General features: G+C 41.1%; 1 protein-coding gene across 2 annotated transcripts in view; it reads left to right on the top strand.

Annotated features, from left to right (window-relative positions):
• Positions 1–14,236, top strand: part of plxna4 (plexin A4) — a 238,369-nt gene that overhangs the window by 206,607 nt on the left and 17,526 nt on the right. For both annotated transcript variants that reach the window (XM_005733435.1, XM_005733434.1), the window contains exons 23-27: positions 2,570–2,636; positions 4,379–4,525; positions 5,629–5,788; positions 10,152–10,255; positions 13,367–13,466. In XM_005733435.1, the coding sequence (XP_005733492.1) occupies positions 2,570–2,636; positions 4,379–4,525; positions 5,629–5,788; positions 10,152–10,255; positions 13,367–13,466 (578 nt within the window). The remainder of the gene's footprint in view (positions 1–2,569; positions 2,637–4,378; positions 4,526–5,628; positions 5,789–10,151; positions 10,256–13,366; positions 13,467–14,236) is intronic.

Raw genomic sequence — 14,236 nt, 5'->3', positions numbered from 1 at the left:
ATAAGGATAAGCGCTCTCTCTGTTTGGGTGTGAGCAATAAATGCAATAAATGTCGGCGCACATGCATCAACAAGTCCGAGTCAGTAGCAAGCCATCACTGCAAGACAGTTTGACACTTATGATGACCAATCTTCCTCACCCACCCAGAGCCATAGTGACAAATAGAAATGGTTTCTCATTTCAAGCTGTGCTGCTTTAGCATGTGGCTAAAATCAAAGAAACTGCAGTTACTACTTCCCCTTAATGCAAGAGAGACACCTCAAGCTGAATTTGATAGACAGGCAGACAAACGGATAGGTGTCATGAAATAATACTTTGTTGATTGTCACGATATATTTTGGACTTTTAACAACTCATTATTAAATTGATTTCATTTAAAACTGTGAAATACTTTCTGGTTCCAGCTTTTAAAATGTGAGAAATTGTTTGTTAGACAGAGTAAGGACTTGTTAATATTGTTGTAACTCTATTATTCTGGAGGAGCTGCGTTGTATTCTAAAGTGTGAACAAACAGTTTATCAGTAAATGAAAAAAAGTGATTTGATTTGATTAACGGTGACACAAAAGGTTCTTTATAACTTAATTGGCTGGGTATTGATTAATGAGTCACACTAACTGTGTCATATGGACATTAAAATGCACGTAACTTGCAGGTGTGGCCAACGAAAAGGTTAAATACTCGATGAGGCATGGAGTCCCATCTATCCTACCTCGGTAATCAATGGGAACGAAATATTGCCAGGTCCCCACAGCTCTAGCTCATTCTCAATGCTCACTGTCCCACTGTCTGTCTGCCAAGCAGACAAGCTCGACCATGCCAACACGCCACGGCACATTTCATTGCATTAACCCAAACATAGGTTGTGCTGTGTTTTGAGTCTGAGCCGAGTAAAGGTTTGGAGAACATTGTTCGAAAGTTATAAAACCGAACGCTAATGTTAGATGTTCAAACATCTCCGTCACAGTGCCATTTTTATCCTCGTTCCCCACAGAGTGCGCTATGAGTGAGAATGAGCATAAGCGAAACAGTGCGGCTGTGCCAAGACTTCTTAGCACTGCAGGGTTACCACCCACTGCCAGACGCATGCACAGACACATACAATAAACACTAGTCAGCACACATGATAATTTCTGAATACATGCGCAGTGGGATTAATTTGTGCTTTTTGCACACTAGCCTTAAAACAGCCTTGCAATTGTCCAGGCACACACAAACACACAAACACAGCTTTCATTGGAGATTGGAGTAAGAAAAAGCAAGTTGAGGAATTCTTTTTTTTTTTTTTTTAAAGAGGCAAAGGCAAGCTATTTATTTTAGTTCTTTTCTTCATTTGCCTTGTTCAGTACTGCCTCACTCCTTCCTTGCCAGTGCACCTCCTCCTTTCTCCATGCTCCTTTCATCCCTTTGATAGATAGGCTACATTTGTGGAAATGGAGAGGATTTGGAAGCGTGTATGATTACAGGATCCAGAATATTGCAGCCAGCGGGAGGAAGAGAGAGAGCAAGGACACATGAAAGAAAAGATGAAACGTGACCTTGTTGACCCTTGGATCTATGGACGGAGGAAGGGCGGCAAAATAAAAGTGCGGGCACAGTGAGAGGCAGGAAGTTAATCCCCCCCAGGTGCTGTGCCAGTGTTGAGAGGGGGGTACCAGACCAGCCCACTGGCACAGCAGACATCAAGCCCCCCCTCCTCACAGCTCAGTTTGAAGTCCCTTTAAGAGGCTGTCTGAATGGTGAGGGGTGGGAGGGCTGCAGGTGGCAGTCGAAACACTAGGGACAAAATCTACACGCACACAAGCGGGCACAATGGACACTAATCCTGAAATATTGATGCCTATGGTAGTTGCTCATTGAGGATGGAGGCAGGGGTGTGTGGGTGTGTATCTGAGGTGTTCTGACAGATTGCCCACACACCCCTGCTGCTGGCCAAGAAGGTTGCTGTCAAAAGACATTCGATCGTTGCCTATCCTCCTTTTCTCCTTGCCACCACTGTTGTTATTATGTATGCATATTAGCCATTCACATGGGATCGCTCACTCTGCTAGCCCAGGTCAGCACATACACACAAAAAGAGATGCACACCATTTTGCCACACCAGTGGAGCATGGATGCCAGGCAGAGAAAGGGAGGGAGATGTATTCATTCACTTTCTATTGTGCACGGATCGAGTGTTAGTCCAGTGAATAGGCAAGGGAGCGCTTGATAATGAGGCCAGTGTTATTACAGAGCCGCTCCAGCCCCTAACGACATCAATCCACTGGGATCAAATAAAGGCTTTTAATTGCTTTGCCTCATATTAAAATCCCTGCCGCTGTAGACAAGCTGCCCTTGGCGTGCCTGAGCATAAAGGCAAGCCGAAAGATTGTCTGAAAGGCCATCATATAGCACGTGCAAAGGCTTTCCCAATACATGGCTTTGCAATTATGTTTGCATAGCCCAGGCGTATTCAATGGCAGTGGCCATCATTTTCAACTTAATATTTGACAATGGTGTTGAATATTAATGATGTAATAAGAGCACAGGGATCATATGTTCATGATGTGCTTTGTCGCTGTCTGTTTCCAGGACCGAGTCTGTTGCGGAGAAAATGCTGACCAACTGGTTTACATTCCTCCTCTACAAGTTTCTGAAGGTAACTCTTTAGTTTTCTGTGATTATGCTTCCTGCTCTCCATTCATTCATCCATCCATTGGCTTAACCATTCATTCAGTTGAGGTTTGCAGGGGGGCTTGGAGCCCATCCCAGCTGACACGGGGTAAGAGACACACTGGACAGGTCACAAGTCCTACACAGGGCTAGCACAAAGACACAAACAACCATTCACACTCATATCCACACCTGCAGCCACTTTAGAATCACCAGTTAGCCTAGCGTGCCAAAAAGGCAAGGCACTTCAGCAATATGCCACAAAAAGCTGAGCTGAGAAGAAAGGGGAAAGGAAGACAGATAGGACAAAGCATAAAAACTGTGGTGCTGAGGCATGGTGCTCAGTGCATCAGGTCCCCCAGCAGCCAGAGCCTTGTGCAGCATAACAAAAAGGTAGTTCGGGGTCACCTAACTAAATATAAGCTTTAAAGAAGAAGAGCTATAGTCTAATCTTAAAAATAAAACGGTTTTCTGCCTACTGGATCTAAAATGGTTCCACAAGAGAGGAGCCGATAGCTGAAGGCTTTGCCTATCATTGCACTTTTCCAAAACTCTGGGAACCACAAGTAAGGCTGCACTCTGACATAAAGTGCTGTATTGGGATAATATGATACTATAAATTATGATGGTAATGATGGTACATTTAATTTGAGGTTGTTTTTTTTTTTCATGAAGCCCGTGAGGAGAAGCTAATATGGGACAAATGTGATTTCTTTAGATAGCCCCTGTTAATACTGGTGTTTTGGATCCACTGGTGGCTTTTCAGGGACCTCTTAATAGTTCGGATAGTAAGGAACTATAATACGAGAGTTGGCCAGTGTTCCTAATTTTAACAATATTTAACAGCTGAATTATTGTTACTGGTTGTTCTGGTTTCCAGCGTATGGATATATCAATATAGCACAAGCATAATCATGTCTGATGTCCTGTAACTCTGCATGTACTTTTTTGAGTCTGTTAAATCAAATGTTTACCTTTAGTACAGCTGGGTACAGGAATAGCACAAATAGCCTATGAGTGTGCATAAAATACAGCGTACACACGGCATATTTTGTGTGTCGTCTGGGCTTCCATTTGGAAAATGTTTTCATAATATTCAAAAGACAGCCTCTCTGCCACAGCCACCGAAGATTCATCTAACACTTGGAGGATTTGTTGTCCTTTTTTAGCTAGAAAGCATACTGACATGTTGATGCAGCACTGAGGAGGTGTACTTTTTACTTCACAGGACACCACTATTCACTAAAAGCAAAACCACAACTTCTCTCCACCTTTGAGTCTAGAAAATGTCACAATCATCCTGTTTCTCTCCGCCATCTCCGTAGTCATCACTTTTCTGCAGCTGGAGGAGATAAATATAAACAATGATAAATGGCCAGTCTCTTCTTTTTGATAAACAGGAGTGTCTTGGGGAGGGTTTTCACTTTTTTTTTAAAAAAAATTGTTTATCCATCAAACCTTCCCCTAACTTCGGCAATGGCTCTATATTGATAGGTGGTACAATTTTCTTTAATTTAGGTGAAACAGGTGCAATATTATCGGGAACATGACGTTTATAAGTCTTACTCAGCAACACTTGGAAGTAAAGCGGTTATAAAAACCCGCCACAAAATTTTATCTTCTGAGACAAAAATACGCTTCGCTGTCGGTGAGCTGAGCGCAGAAAAAAGGCTTTAAAATGTCTTCATTCTTTTCCAAACGTCCCCCTTTCGTCAAATCTCTTCACAGGAGTGTGCAGGCGAGCCTCTTTTCTCCCTCTTCTGTGCCATCAAGCAGCAGATGGAAAAAGGCCCCATTGACTCCATCACAGGAGAGGCACGCTACTCGCTCAGTGAAGACAAGCTCATCAGACAACAGATTGACTACAAGACGCTGGTAAGGGGTTCACCTGCCCACGGGTCCAAGGGCTCACTGGGGACACTTAATATGCTTTCGGGGACAAGGCGAGAGTAAAAGGTTGGTTATGGGTGGTTGGTCATGAGATTTGCAATGGGACACAAAGTTGTCGTTGTTACGCTTGACATGAAGGGGGCACGGGAGGGGCGACCTCACTTCCTGTTGAGACCCGAGCTGTCAAGCAAAAGAGCAGGGCTTTGGGATGAGGAGGAAGGAAATAGACTATGTTTGTGTATGTGTCTGCACAAGCGCACAGACGATGAAGCTCGCTCCTCATGGAACCTCTGATTTACTGCCCAGATCTGTCTGTTATCCTGGCTCCACTGTGACCGTTGTTGTTTCTGGAGGGGAAACTTAGACATTGTTCGGTTTTCTCTTCTAGTGTCAGACCAGTTTGTACTCAGCATTCTGGGAGTACAGATTTGCATACATATTTCACATTGTCTTTTCCAACACCAATAGTTTTCTACCCACCCCAGTTCTTGCAGTAGAAAAATGTCTAGAAACTGCCGATAGTTAACCCTTTTAAAGGGAATTTTTCATTTTATGTACAACGTGGGCATACGTGTTTGGAATGATGCTTTTATAAAAGATGAGGCGTTTATTCTCTCACCCCTTTAACGTGTATTTGTGCTCATCTTGTAATTCAGGTATTGCCACCAACACCCAAAGGCAGTACTGTAAGAGCTGATGAATATGATAATATTGTTATAATTAGCTACTTTAGTGCTCATCAGTTCAGGTAGCAAATTACTCTCGTCTCAAGCTCTGAGAAAAGAGCAGTTTCCATAGTGAATATTTTCTTTTCCTGCAGTTCTCTCACGGACCCCTTGGCAGGCACAGAATTATTGCATTTCCATTGAGTACCAATCATCATTATTAACATAAAACACACAAACCTATTTCCTGCAAAGCTGTCAACAACCTTACTTTTTTTTTTTTTACCTTGCTCTAAATCAACTTGTTTTTAGTATATATTCCGAAAGATCCATTTTGCATCTGTAAAATAAAACCTTATGATACCGTTTAACCCGCAAGTCCTTATTAGACTCACCACAGTGATGGTTTTGTGCGTGTTTCAGGTGGTAAACTGCATACATCCAGAAAATGAGAAGAGTCCAGAGATCCAGGTTAAGGTGCTAAACTGTGACACCATAAGCCAAGTGAAGGAGAAGATACTGGATGCCATCTACAAGAACGTCCCGCATTCACACCGCCTGAAAGCGTCTGATATGGACCTGGGTATGAATCTTTGCCTTGTTTATGTGAACAGTGTGGAAAAAAAATAGAATAATGAAATAGAAATCTGAAATAATTCTATGATTGGGAGCTCCTTCACATTCCTGTAGATACTGTTCAGCTTATCAAAACAGTTCTTAAGATTCAGTGTTTCAGATCAGACAGCCTTTATTGTGGACTCAATGGTCCAGAAGAAAATACAAACAAGAATAAAACACAAAAAGACAAAAAAAATATGAAATATAGAAATCATCTATTCGTGTGCCTGGAGGAAGCTGGCTGAGCTGAGACAGACATCGATTTTTTATTTTATTTTATTTTTTATCTTCTCCACTCTACCCAGGCCTTCTTAAAAAGTAAAGTCCTCTTAGATATAGAGAAGTTTTTTTGTGTTTTTTTTTTTTACCTCGGGAGACTTGACTTCCTGGCTGTGATGGCTCAGATGTCTTGAGATTGGTCTCTCTCCTCCCAAAACTTCCCATCGATCGACTCAGATGTCAACTAGCGTCTGAGTCAGATGATTGATCAGCTAATCAATTGCGACGCTCAGCGAGCCATTCCTTTCCTTTTTATTTCTTCCCTTCGTTCTCTGTGTGTTTCTTTCCTTCCTTCCTAAAGCAAGTAATTACTTTAATGGGCCACTGTTAGGGGAAAGAGGTGCAATTATGTACCTTCTTGGCAAGACATCCTACTGTAGTGCTCAGGGGTTCTTGTACACCTTTATTGGTGTAGGGTACACATGCACACCCCTACTACATGTGAGCATAATATTGTTATCCGTTATTGTTGTCCTGCCAAATACCTACAGGCTGTCTTTTCACTGTGGACTGTTGCTTTTTATGGTTTAATTTTGCCAGATGGATTTTTTCAAACCCCTGTTGTTTTTTGGTAATAGCATATTTATAACCAACCTCAGCTCTCAGATGGGCTAGGAATATACCACAGGGAATCTGTCTGAGACAGCTAAGTAAAAAGATTAGTTTAGCCTTTTGACAACACTCCTGGATGAAATTGTTTTATGGCCCCATTTGGGCAGGACGTGTTGTTCTATTATTGTTTTATTACAAGAGGGAATTGGCAATTGGAGTTCTCTGGTCACTCGCTCAGTGCGAGTGTGTGGGGGTGTGTGTGTGTGTGTGATTGCAAGCATAAGGGAGAGAATGAATAAATGTAAGCAGAAGAGAACGCGTGTGTATAGAGCAATTTGATTATTTTTTTCAGTGCTGTCTAAACATTTTGCACCCCACTTGTGTGGTGTTCTTTTTTTCTGAGTGAAGTTCAGGCGACAATCTAGTAGTTCACACTATTTTATTATCAAACGGTTAAAAATTTGAGTTGCACAGCTGTGGACTTCTCTATATCAGGCAGTCTGCACACAGCAAAGTGGAAAAATATTTATAATTCAAAGCATATATCAGACACGCATATATCTGTGATTGGCTATCGCTGGGAAGAGGCCGTGGTTTAGCGCTCCCTGATTCGTTCTCCTCGTGGTCCTTCCTCTTGGCATTGGTCTTCGTCCTCAATCTGGGGTCTTGTCCTGTGTGAGAAAATGCCTACCTACTCTACACTTGTGTCAGTTCTAACCGGTACCTCAAAGTTTGTATCTAGTTACGCTATCAGCAGTATAGGAACACTATCTTATACCCCCACACATGGCCAAGGCAGCGTCTCCCTAACTGAAACTGTGTTGTGTAAGCATGTAGCAATTTTACCTTCAATACTAAACACTCCTACATCTTGGTTAAGCATTCACACCGTGTGGTTAGTGCTTGTATCCGTCTAATGAGGAGTGTAACAACTCTGTTATGAGTAGACATTTCAAATAATGTTAGAAAGAAACTTTATTAAAATGTATTTCTAACACTTGCTGCACAGATTAAAAGAAGTTTCTCTCTTAATCACAAGTCCATTAGTAGACTTAAAACAGGTTTGACATATCCGTTCACGTCTGTGAGTTGTTTTTTTCCTGGTATTGCACAATTAACACTGATGATAACTCTTCAGTGGAAACACATCTTCTATTTCACTTTATTTTCTAACTACATGTACAGGTAACACCAGTGGCTTTTGTAACTTCTGACACACAGTTGTTGATAAGGATAATAGGATTTTTGCAGGCCTGTCTTGAGATAAACTTGCCAGAAGCGTTGTTATCCTGGGGTATTGTTTTTAATTCCACTGCCCTCTGCTGCAGTCCTCTGTAGAGTACAAATGAAGATAGGACCTAGGAACAAAGAAGTAAGCCCTGTGTGTGTTGGTGTCTTTGTGCAAATGCTGGCAGTAGCAAACCTGTGTCTTGCCTCTTTGTCAAGTACCACAGTCACCTTCAGCCTTTCACTTTACCTTCAGCTGTTATTCATTCCCCTGAAGACTAAGTGTACACACACACACACACACACACATCCTGATTAGATACCACTGGATTTGGGAATACGTGTGATCTCAGTTTGTTGCAGTTTTCACACCAGGTTTATGCTTTTATTTGTTCCTTCCTCTCGTTCTTTTTGTTCCCCGTTCGTCTGTTGAGCCCTGCCTGGAGACAGGCGCTTATTTGCATCTTTATGGGAAGATGAACTGTATAGACAAACAACAGGAGAATCTGTATTTCCAGCAGATTTTTCAATTGCTAACACAATTCTGGTCAATCCTCCAAAGACAGGCCTCACCAAGCATCGCGGTGATTGCCGCTTTGTTTCTCTGTTTGTGCTCAGAATAGGAGATGACAGTGGCCGACAGAAGTGGGAAGCTCAGCAAGTAGTGCAGGCACAATAACATATTCATAAAGCCCATGATGTCTGCAAAAAGAATAGAGAAATCATCTGCCTGTTTGTTTTCAAGATGGCTTTCCTTTTTCACTCATTATAATGTTGCTGGGGTATCGTGAGATGTTTCTATCAAAGCTTTTGTTTTGCTTTGTAGTGAGGTTGCGCAGATTTACAAGGCCTGTTGTATATGTAATGCAGATGTAATTTGGATGTAAGGTCATGTAAAAGCCTTCCTAGTCATTGAAAAACGCGGACTGGAAGTTGTTTGTTTTGAAAAGCATGGAAATTAGATGGTCAGCAGACTCTGGGTATTGAAGTTGCACAATTTTTTGGCAATTTTGTTGTCTCGCTGAATTGTGTTGTGGTCCGCCTCGGTGGAGATTCTGAACAACATTAAGAGCAGCTTGGCAGCGGGATGAAGATGAAAGTTTGATGAAGGAAGCACAGGAACCGATAGTACCTTCAGAGGCTGAAACGTGAAGGCTAGTTCTGTGGGTAGAAATAGAAGTGCACAAACCCTATATTTACAGCCATCGAGTACACCAGCAAAACAAATGGAGAAAAGAGCAAAGAGGAGGGTGATTAATTTAAGTCGTCTAGCACAGAAGCCTTTTCTGTTTTAGTTCTACCTATTTGCTAACCTTTTACCCCCACCCAAAGACCTTTTTATGTCCTTTTGACTTTATTCAGTCTTATTAGACAATGTTAATTGATTTTTCTGTGGAAAGCAAAGAAAAAAGAGATCAAGGTGATGATAAAATAATGTTTGACACTCTTATTAGAAAAAAGTTGTGGTTTTTTTTTTACCTCTGGTGTGTGCTTGTTCTTCATCTAAGAATTGCAAACTTAAGCCAGAGTTAGAAACTGACTTTTTAGCCCATAGGGAGACTCGGATTGCTACACAGAGAAACAGCCAGTGTAGAATCCGAATATATCTGACTAACAGAATTAGGCACAAGCTATAAAAAGAAGCCAAGAAAACTAGAGCCATCAGAACTTTTCAACCTTATAACACAAAACTATTTTTTTTCCTTACAAATAATAATATTTGACTAAAAATATGTTTATTATATGAAAGAATGGTTGTTTCCTAAATTATATGGTGAGATTTTTAAAGAGTAAATATAATCAGTTGAACGGGCTGTGTGTGGGATGGATTGTGTATGTTTCGTTTGACTGGATCCCTGAATTTGATTAAGGTATCACTATTTTGGGGAAGGCCTGAAAGCATAACACTCAGACTTTTCTGTTTGGCATCGTCTGTTTTCCCTCTGTGGACTCTTCAAGGACAGTCGGTCTGGCTGTTGTGTAATTTGGGATATAGTGCTCTTATGTGGGGAGACGAGTAGAAGTAGAAAGGGGTATAAAGATAAACTCCAGAGAGCGACAGAATAAACTGAGAACGGGATGACTATACATGCTGCAAGGTGAGGTCTTCTAACTTCTCAGAGATATCAAGTATCTGTGTAATCATTACATCTCTATTTTATGTTTTGCATTTGTGTCTCCTAAAGGATTATTTCTGCACCTGGTCTGATGGATTTCTATAAGAAGATTATTTGAAATATATATATTTTTAAATTCCATCTCAATTGCAGAGTGGCGTCAGGGTCGAGGACAGCGCATGATCCTGCAGGATGAGGACATCACCACAAAGATCGAAGGTGACTGGAAGAGACTGAACATGCTGTCCCATTATCAGGTACGCTTTTAGGGGTATACAGAAAAATGCAGCTGGATCCTGTATTAAACTCATTATTGTGTTCCAGTGATTTAATAGTTCCGAACGTTTGCTTTGTGTTTGTCGATGGTGTGGACGCCCATGTACACGTGAAAATCAAAGTTTTACACCACATTGCACAGAGAATGGTGTCAGCTGAAACTTTGAACCTTATAATTTCAGGCTTGTAGTTAATACAGTACAGAAATTCACATTACAAGGTGTAATTAAAGTTCCACGACTACACCCATTAAAAAAAGAAATGCTGTAATTAAATAAAAAATGGCAGATCTTTGCTTATAGATAGCCTCTTGGGGCAGCAAAGCACTGCTTTTAATGTAGTTGCTGTCTTTAGATCGCCTTCTTACCCACATGTACTTGTGGGTTTGTTCTACGTGCTGCGTCTCCACAGCGTGTAAAGACAGCAGTTCTTAACTTAAATACCATTTTGAGCAAGAGCACAAAATTACAAGGAGCATAATGTGATGAGTATGCTGGTTCTGATGCTGTAGCGCCTAAAGGCATACATAACATCAGTCCTTTCTCTCAGACACTTCCTCCTCATGGACAAACCCATGCTGCACATGTGAATGCCAAACAACATCGAGCATGCTCCTGTATCCTATCCTGAGCTGAAAATCTACATTAGACATGGACAACTTTACATGACAAACTTTTTTTTTTTTTGGTCAAAATTAGAATTGGGTAGTTTTATTATTTATTTATTTCATATTTTTATGGGCTGAGTCACAACGTTTTGAAATTGCACAAACTTTAAAGAAAGTTTTTGTTGCATTTCAGCAGCAAACCTCAAATGTATCACTTTAAACATTTAGAGGAAATTTTGATAGTAAGCACAAGCACCTGGCATTTAGTATTGCATACAATCTGTCTCCCTTTCTTTACTACACATCATCTCACTATCTGTGGCTGCTTTTGCAACTCATCTTCTCCTTTTCCTTAAGCTGACAATGCAATTCTAGAGTTCACTTATTGCAGTTATCTATCAAGTACTTGACAGATAAGGACATCCCCTTATACACCACATGTTATCTGCCTGGCTCACAAGGTGAGGCAAGGAACTTGCCAACAGCACAGTGACACTTAGGAGTAATCCCCTGTGTGGAGTGGGCTTCAGGTGTGCTGCCTCCGGGGATCATCTTGTTTTTGACTTTGATTAATGTTGGCGTGGACACACATCACTGGTCAGAGACCGTCAAACGAAGACAAATGCACAAAATACAAAGATGTGTCACTCATTAAATACATCGGTGCATTTACACAGAGACTTTGACACGAATCGGCAGGTGTTTTGTGCCACATGACTCATAACTGCACATCCAGTCACATGGAAGGAGTTTGGATGGGGAAACAGGCCTGTATTGTCAATAAGGTGTTAATAATTCAAGCAGTTGAGCAAGTAGCGACTGTGCCCTCCAAGTGCAGTTTACGTGGTGCCTAAATTAAATGTCAGCAGCAGCGAGTGTCAACAGGCTGTGAGTATGAAGCGTGGGTGGAATGGATTAGGGGGCTGATTCAAATTGGAGATAAGATAATGAAGACAGAAGTTAATTCATTTTTTCAGGCTGGGGAATAAGGGCACCTTATCCTTGACAGACCGAGAGAGGGAGAAAAAAAAACATGGCTTCGTCTGTGAAATTGTCAGGAGGCTAAACAGAGCTAGAAAGGGAGGGGACATCACAAACACATTCAAGCTTCAGTCAAGGGCATCTGCAGTCCCATATTTAGCATTTCTAATCTTCTGTTACTGACTTCATTTCTTTGAAATGATCTGATTTGAAATCCGTAGATCGTTGTGAGTGAGATCAAATCCATTGATGCCCTCTATTGATTGATGCCATCTTAAAGAACCCAGATGTGCAGCTATATTTTGCCATTTCCTTCAGACATTTTCCATCAGTATTGTTTGTCCAATCTGAAGCTAATATGGCCAACCAGACACACTGAATAGAATCATGTGCTGTTCTTTATTACACTAATCAGCTTTGATCTGCCACTAGCCAAACTCCCCCCCGCACTTGGTTGTACTGTCACAGTTTGCATCACAAACTAAGTGGAAACTTCTCATTCGGGAAAACGTCACATGGTAGCTACAAGCAAAAGAAAAGAAGAAATGGCATTTTCCATATCTGATCTTTCAGGCCCATAATGAGACATTTCTCTCCGCCTCCTCTCTTTCAGGAAAGTGTGCTCTGTTTTCTGCCTTTATTCTCCAAATGTTATTTCCCCAAATGCCACTCCTTCTTTTTCACATTCTATTATGTTCCACTGCGCTCTGCTTATTTCATATGGGTTCGACATATAAGATCAGTGATCAGGGAGGAGATCTGCCCTGTGGGCCTCATACAGACAATGATATAAACATATTATGCATAAGGAGCAGATTGAGTGAAAGGGTGAAATAACAACACAATCTTAATAACGCCCCAGACCTCACACACATACACATGGGCTGAAGTCCCCACCCCCTCGGTTGCATCCACCCACACGATGATAAAGATCACTTCAATTAACCCGGGCTTAGCCTGCAGCCTGGGTAGTCATTTTATGTAGAATAGAGGCATTATGTGCGTGTGTGTGTGTGTGTACTGGTGGGAGAGGCTGCATCCCAGTTTCATTAATTGAATCCTATTTGGCAGACTGGGGAAGGAGGAGCATGCAATTGACTGATTCATTCATTCATTTCCACACACTTCACATCTTCATACAAATGCTCTCAAACACACACACAAACACGCCACCCTAGAGGAAAGGTATTATTGAATAGAGACTTTGTGACATCCTCTCTCACACAGGCCTGCACAATGCTCTGCTAAACTCTCCCTCCCACTGTCAGTCATCATATGTATGTGTGGGCAAAGCAAAACACATAAGGGTAATAAGATATTCTCTGTTTATTCACCCGAAACAAGAATAGATGGAAGGAAATACAGAAAGTGACACCTACGCAGTGATATGTTTTTTTTTCCTATTCTTAGTGGCTGTGTCAGAAATGTGTACAAATGGGGAAAGAAATACCACAGAAAATTGCTATTGTTTTGAAGAGAGATTTACATTATATTTGTATTTCAGGTACCTGATAATGCAGTAATGGCCTTGGTTCCCAAGCAAGTTACAGCCTACAACTCTGTAAATAACTCCACCGTGTCCCGAACTTCTGCAAGTAAATATGGTAAGCCGGCCTCTTTCTGTACCATAAGTTTCAGTTATCAGAGAGCCACTTTCTTAGCTCGACCGAGTTTGCTTTAGAAACTATATGTATTTTGTTTTTTTTTTAATGTATTCATAACTCAGTAAAAGAAATATTTTAGGAATTGATGCTTGGTAATGAAAATGAAAATTATTAGCAAAACTATACGTATAAATTTATTTGAAATAAAAATATTGCATTTGTCCATTTTGTTTAATAATCCGGTGTTGTTAGAGTAACTCACTGACCCTGCAGCAGTGGATGGTATCACTTGAGGACCCTGCATGTCAGCAGTGGTGGACCAGAAATACAAGATTTCTAAAATATGAAGAGACAAAAACGCACTCTTTCCTCAGTTGTTCCGGCCTCTTGAGAATCCAAAGTGGCTCTTCTTATCCTTCCATGTGTTTTTTCCTGTGTGCCTTCTACACGTCTCCTTGAACCTGAAAAACCATCAAGTTTGTTGATGATCAAAGGGCTAAGCCTCACTGGTCACAAACACTTCAGACACTTCAAATGTGGTCCCACGTTATTAGCATTGTCTCATCTCCATATGGTCTCACCTCATCTCTCCAGCTCTAAATTAGACCAGATAGGGCAAGGTGAGTGGTGCAACAGAAGAGGGAGAGAAGGAGGATGCCAGGAATACCCCCCTCCATACACACCCCACTATATCTATATCTATCTATCTATCTATCTATCTATATAAAATAAATGCATATATATTAATATATATATAAAATAAATATATA

The sequence above is a fragment of the Pundamilia nyererei genome, unplaced genomic scaffold (assembly GCF_000239375.1).
Source record: "Pundamilia nyererei isolate P.nyererei 1_Seehausen unplaced genomic scaffold, PunNye1.0 scaffold00052, whole genome shotgun sequence".
NCBI classification, from domain to species: Eukaryota; Metazoa; Chordata; class Actinopteri; order Cichliformes; family Cichlidae; genus Pundamilia; species Pundamilia nyererei.
Note: the sequence above shows the minus strand (reverse complement) of the source record. Positions and strands in the feature narration are given on the sequence as shown.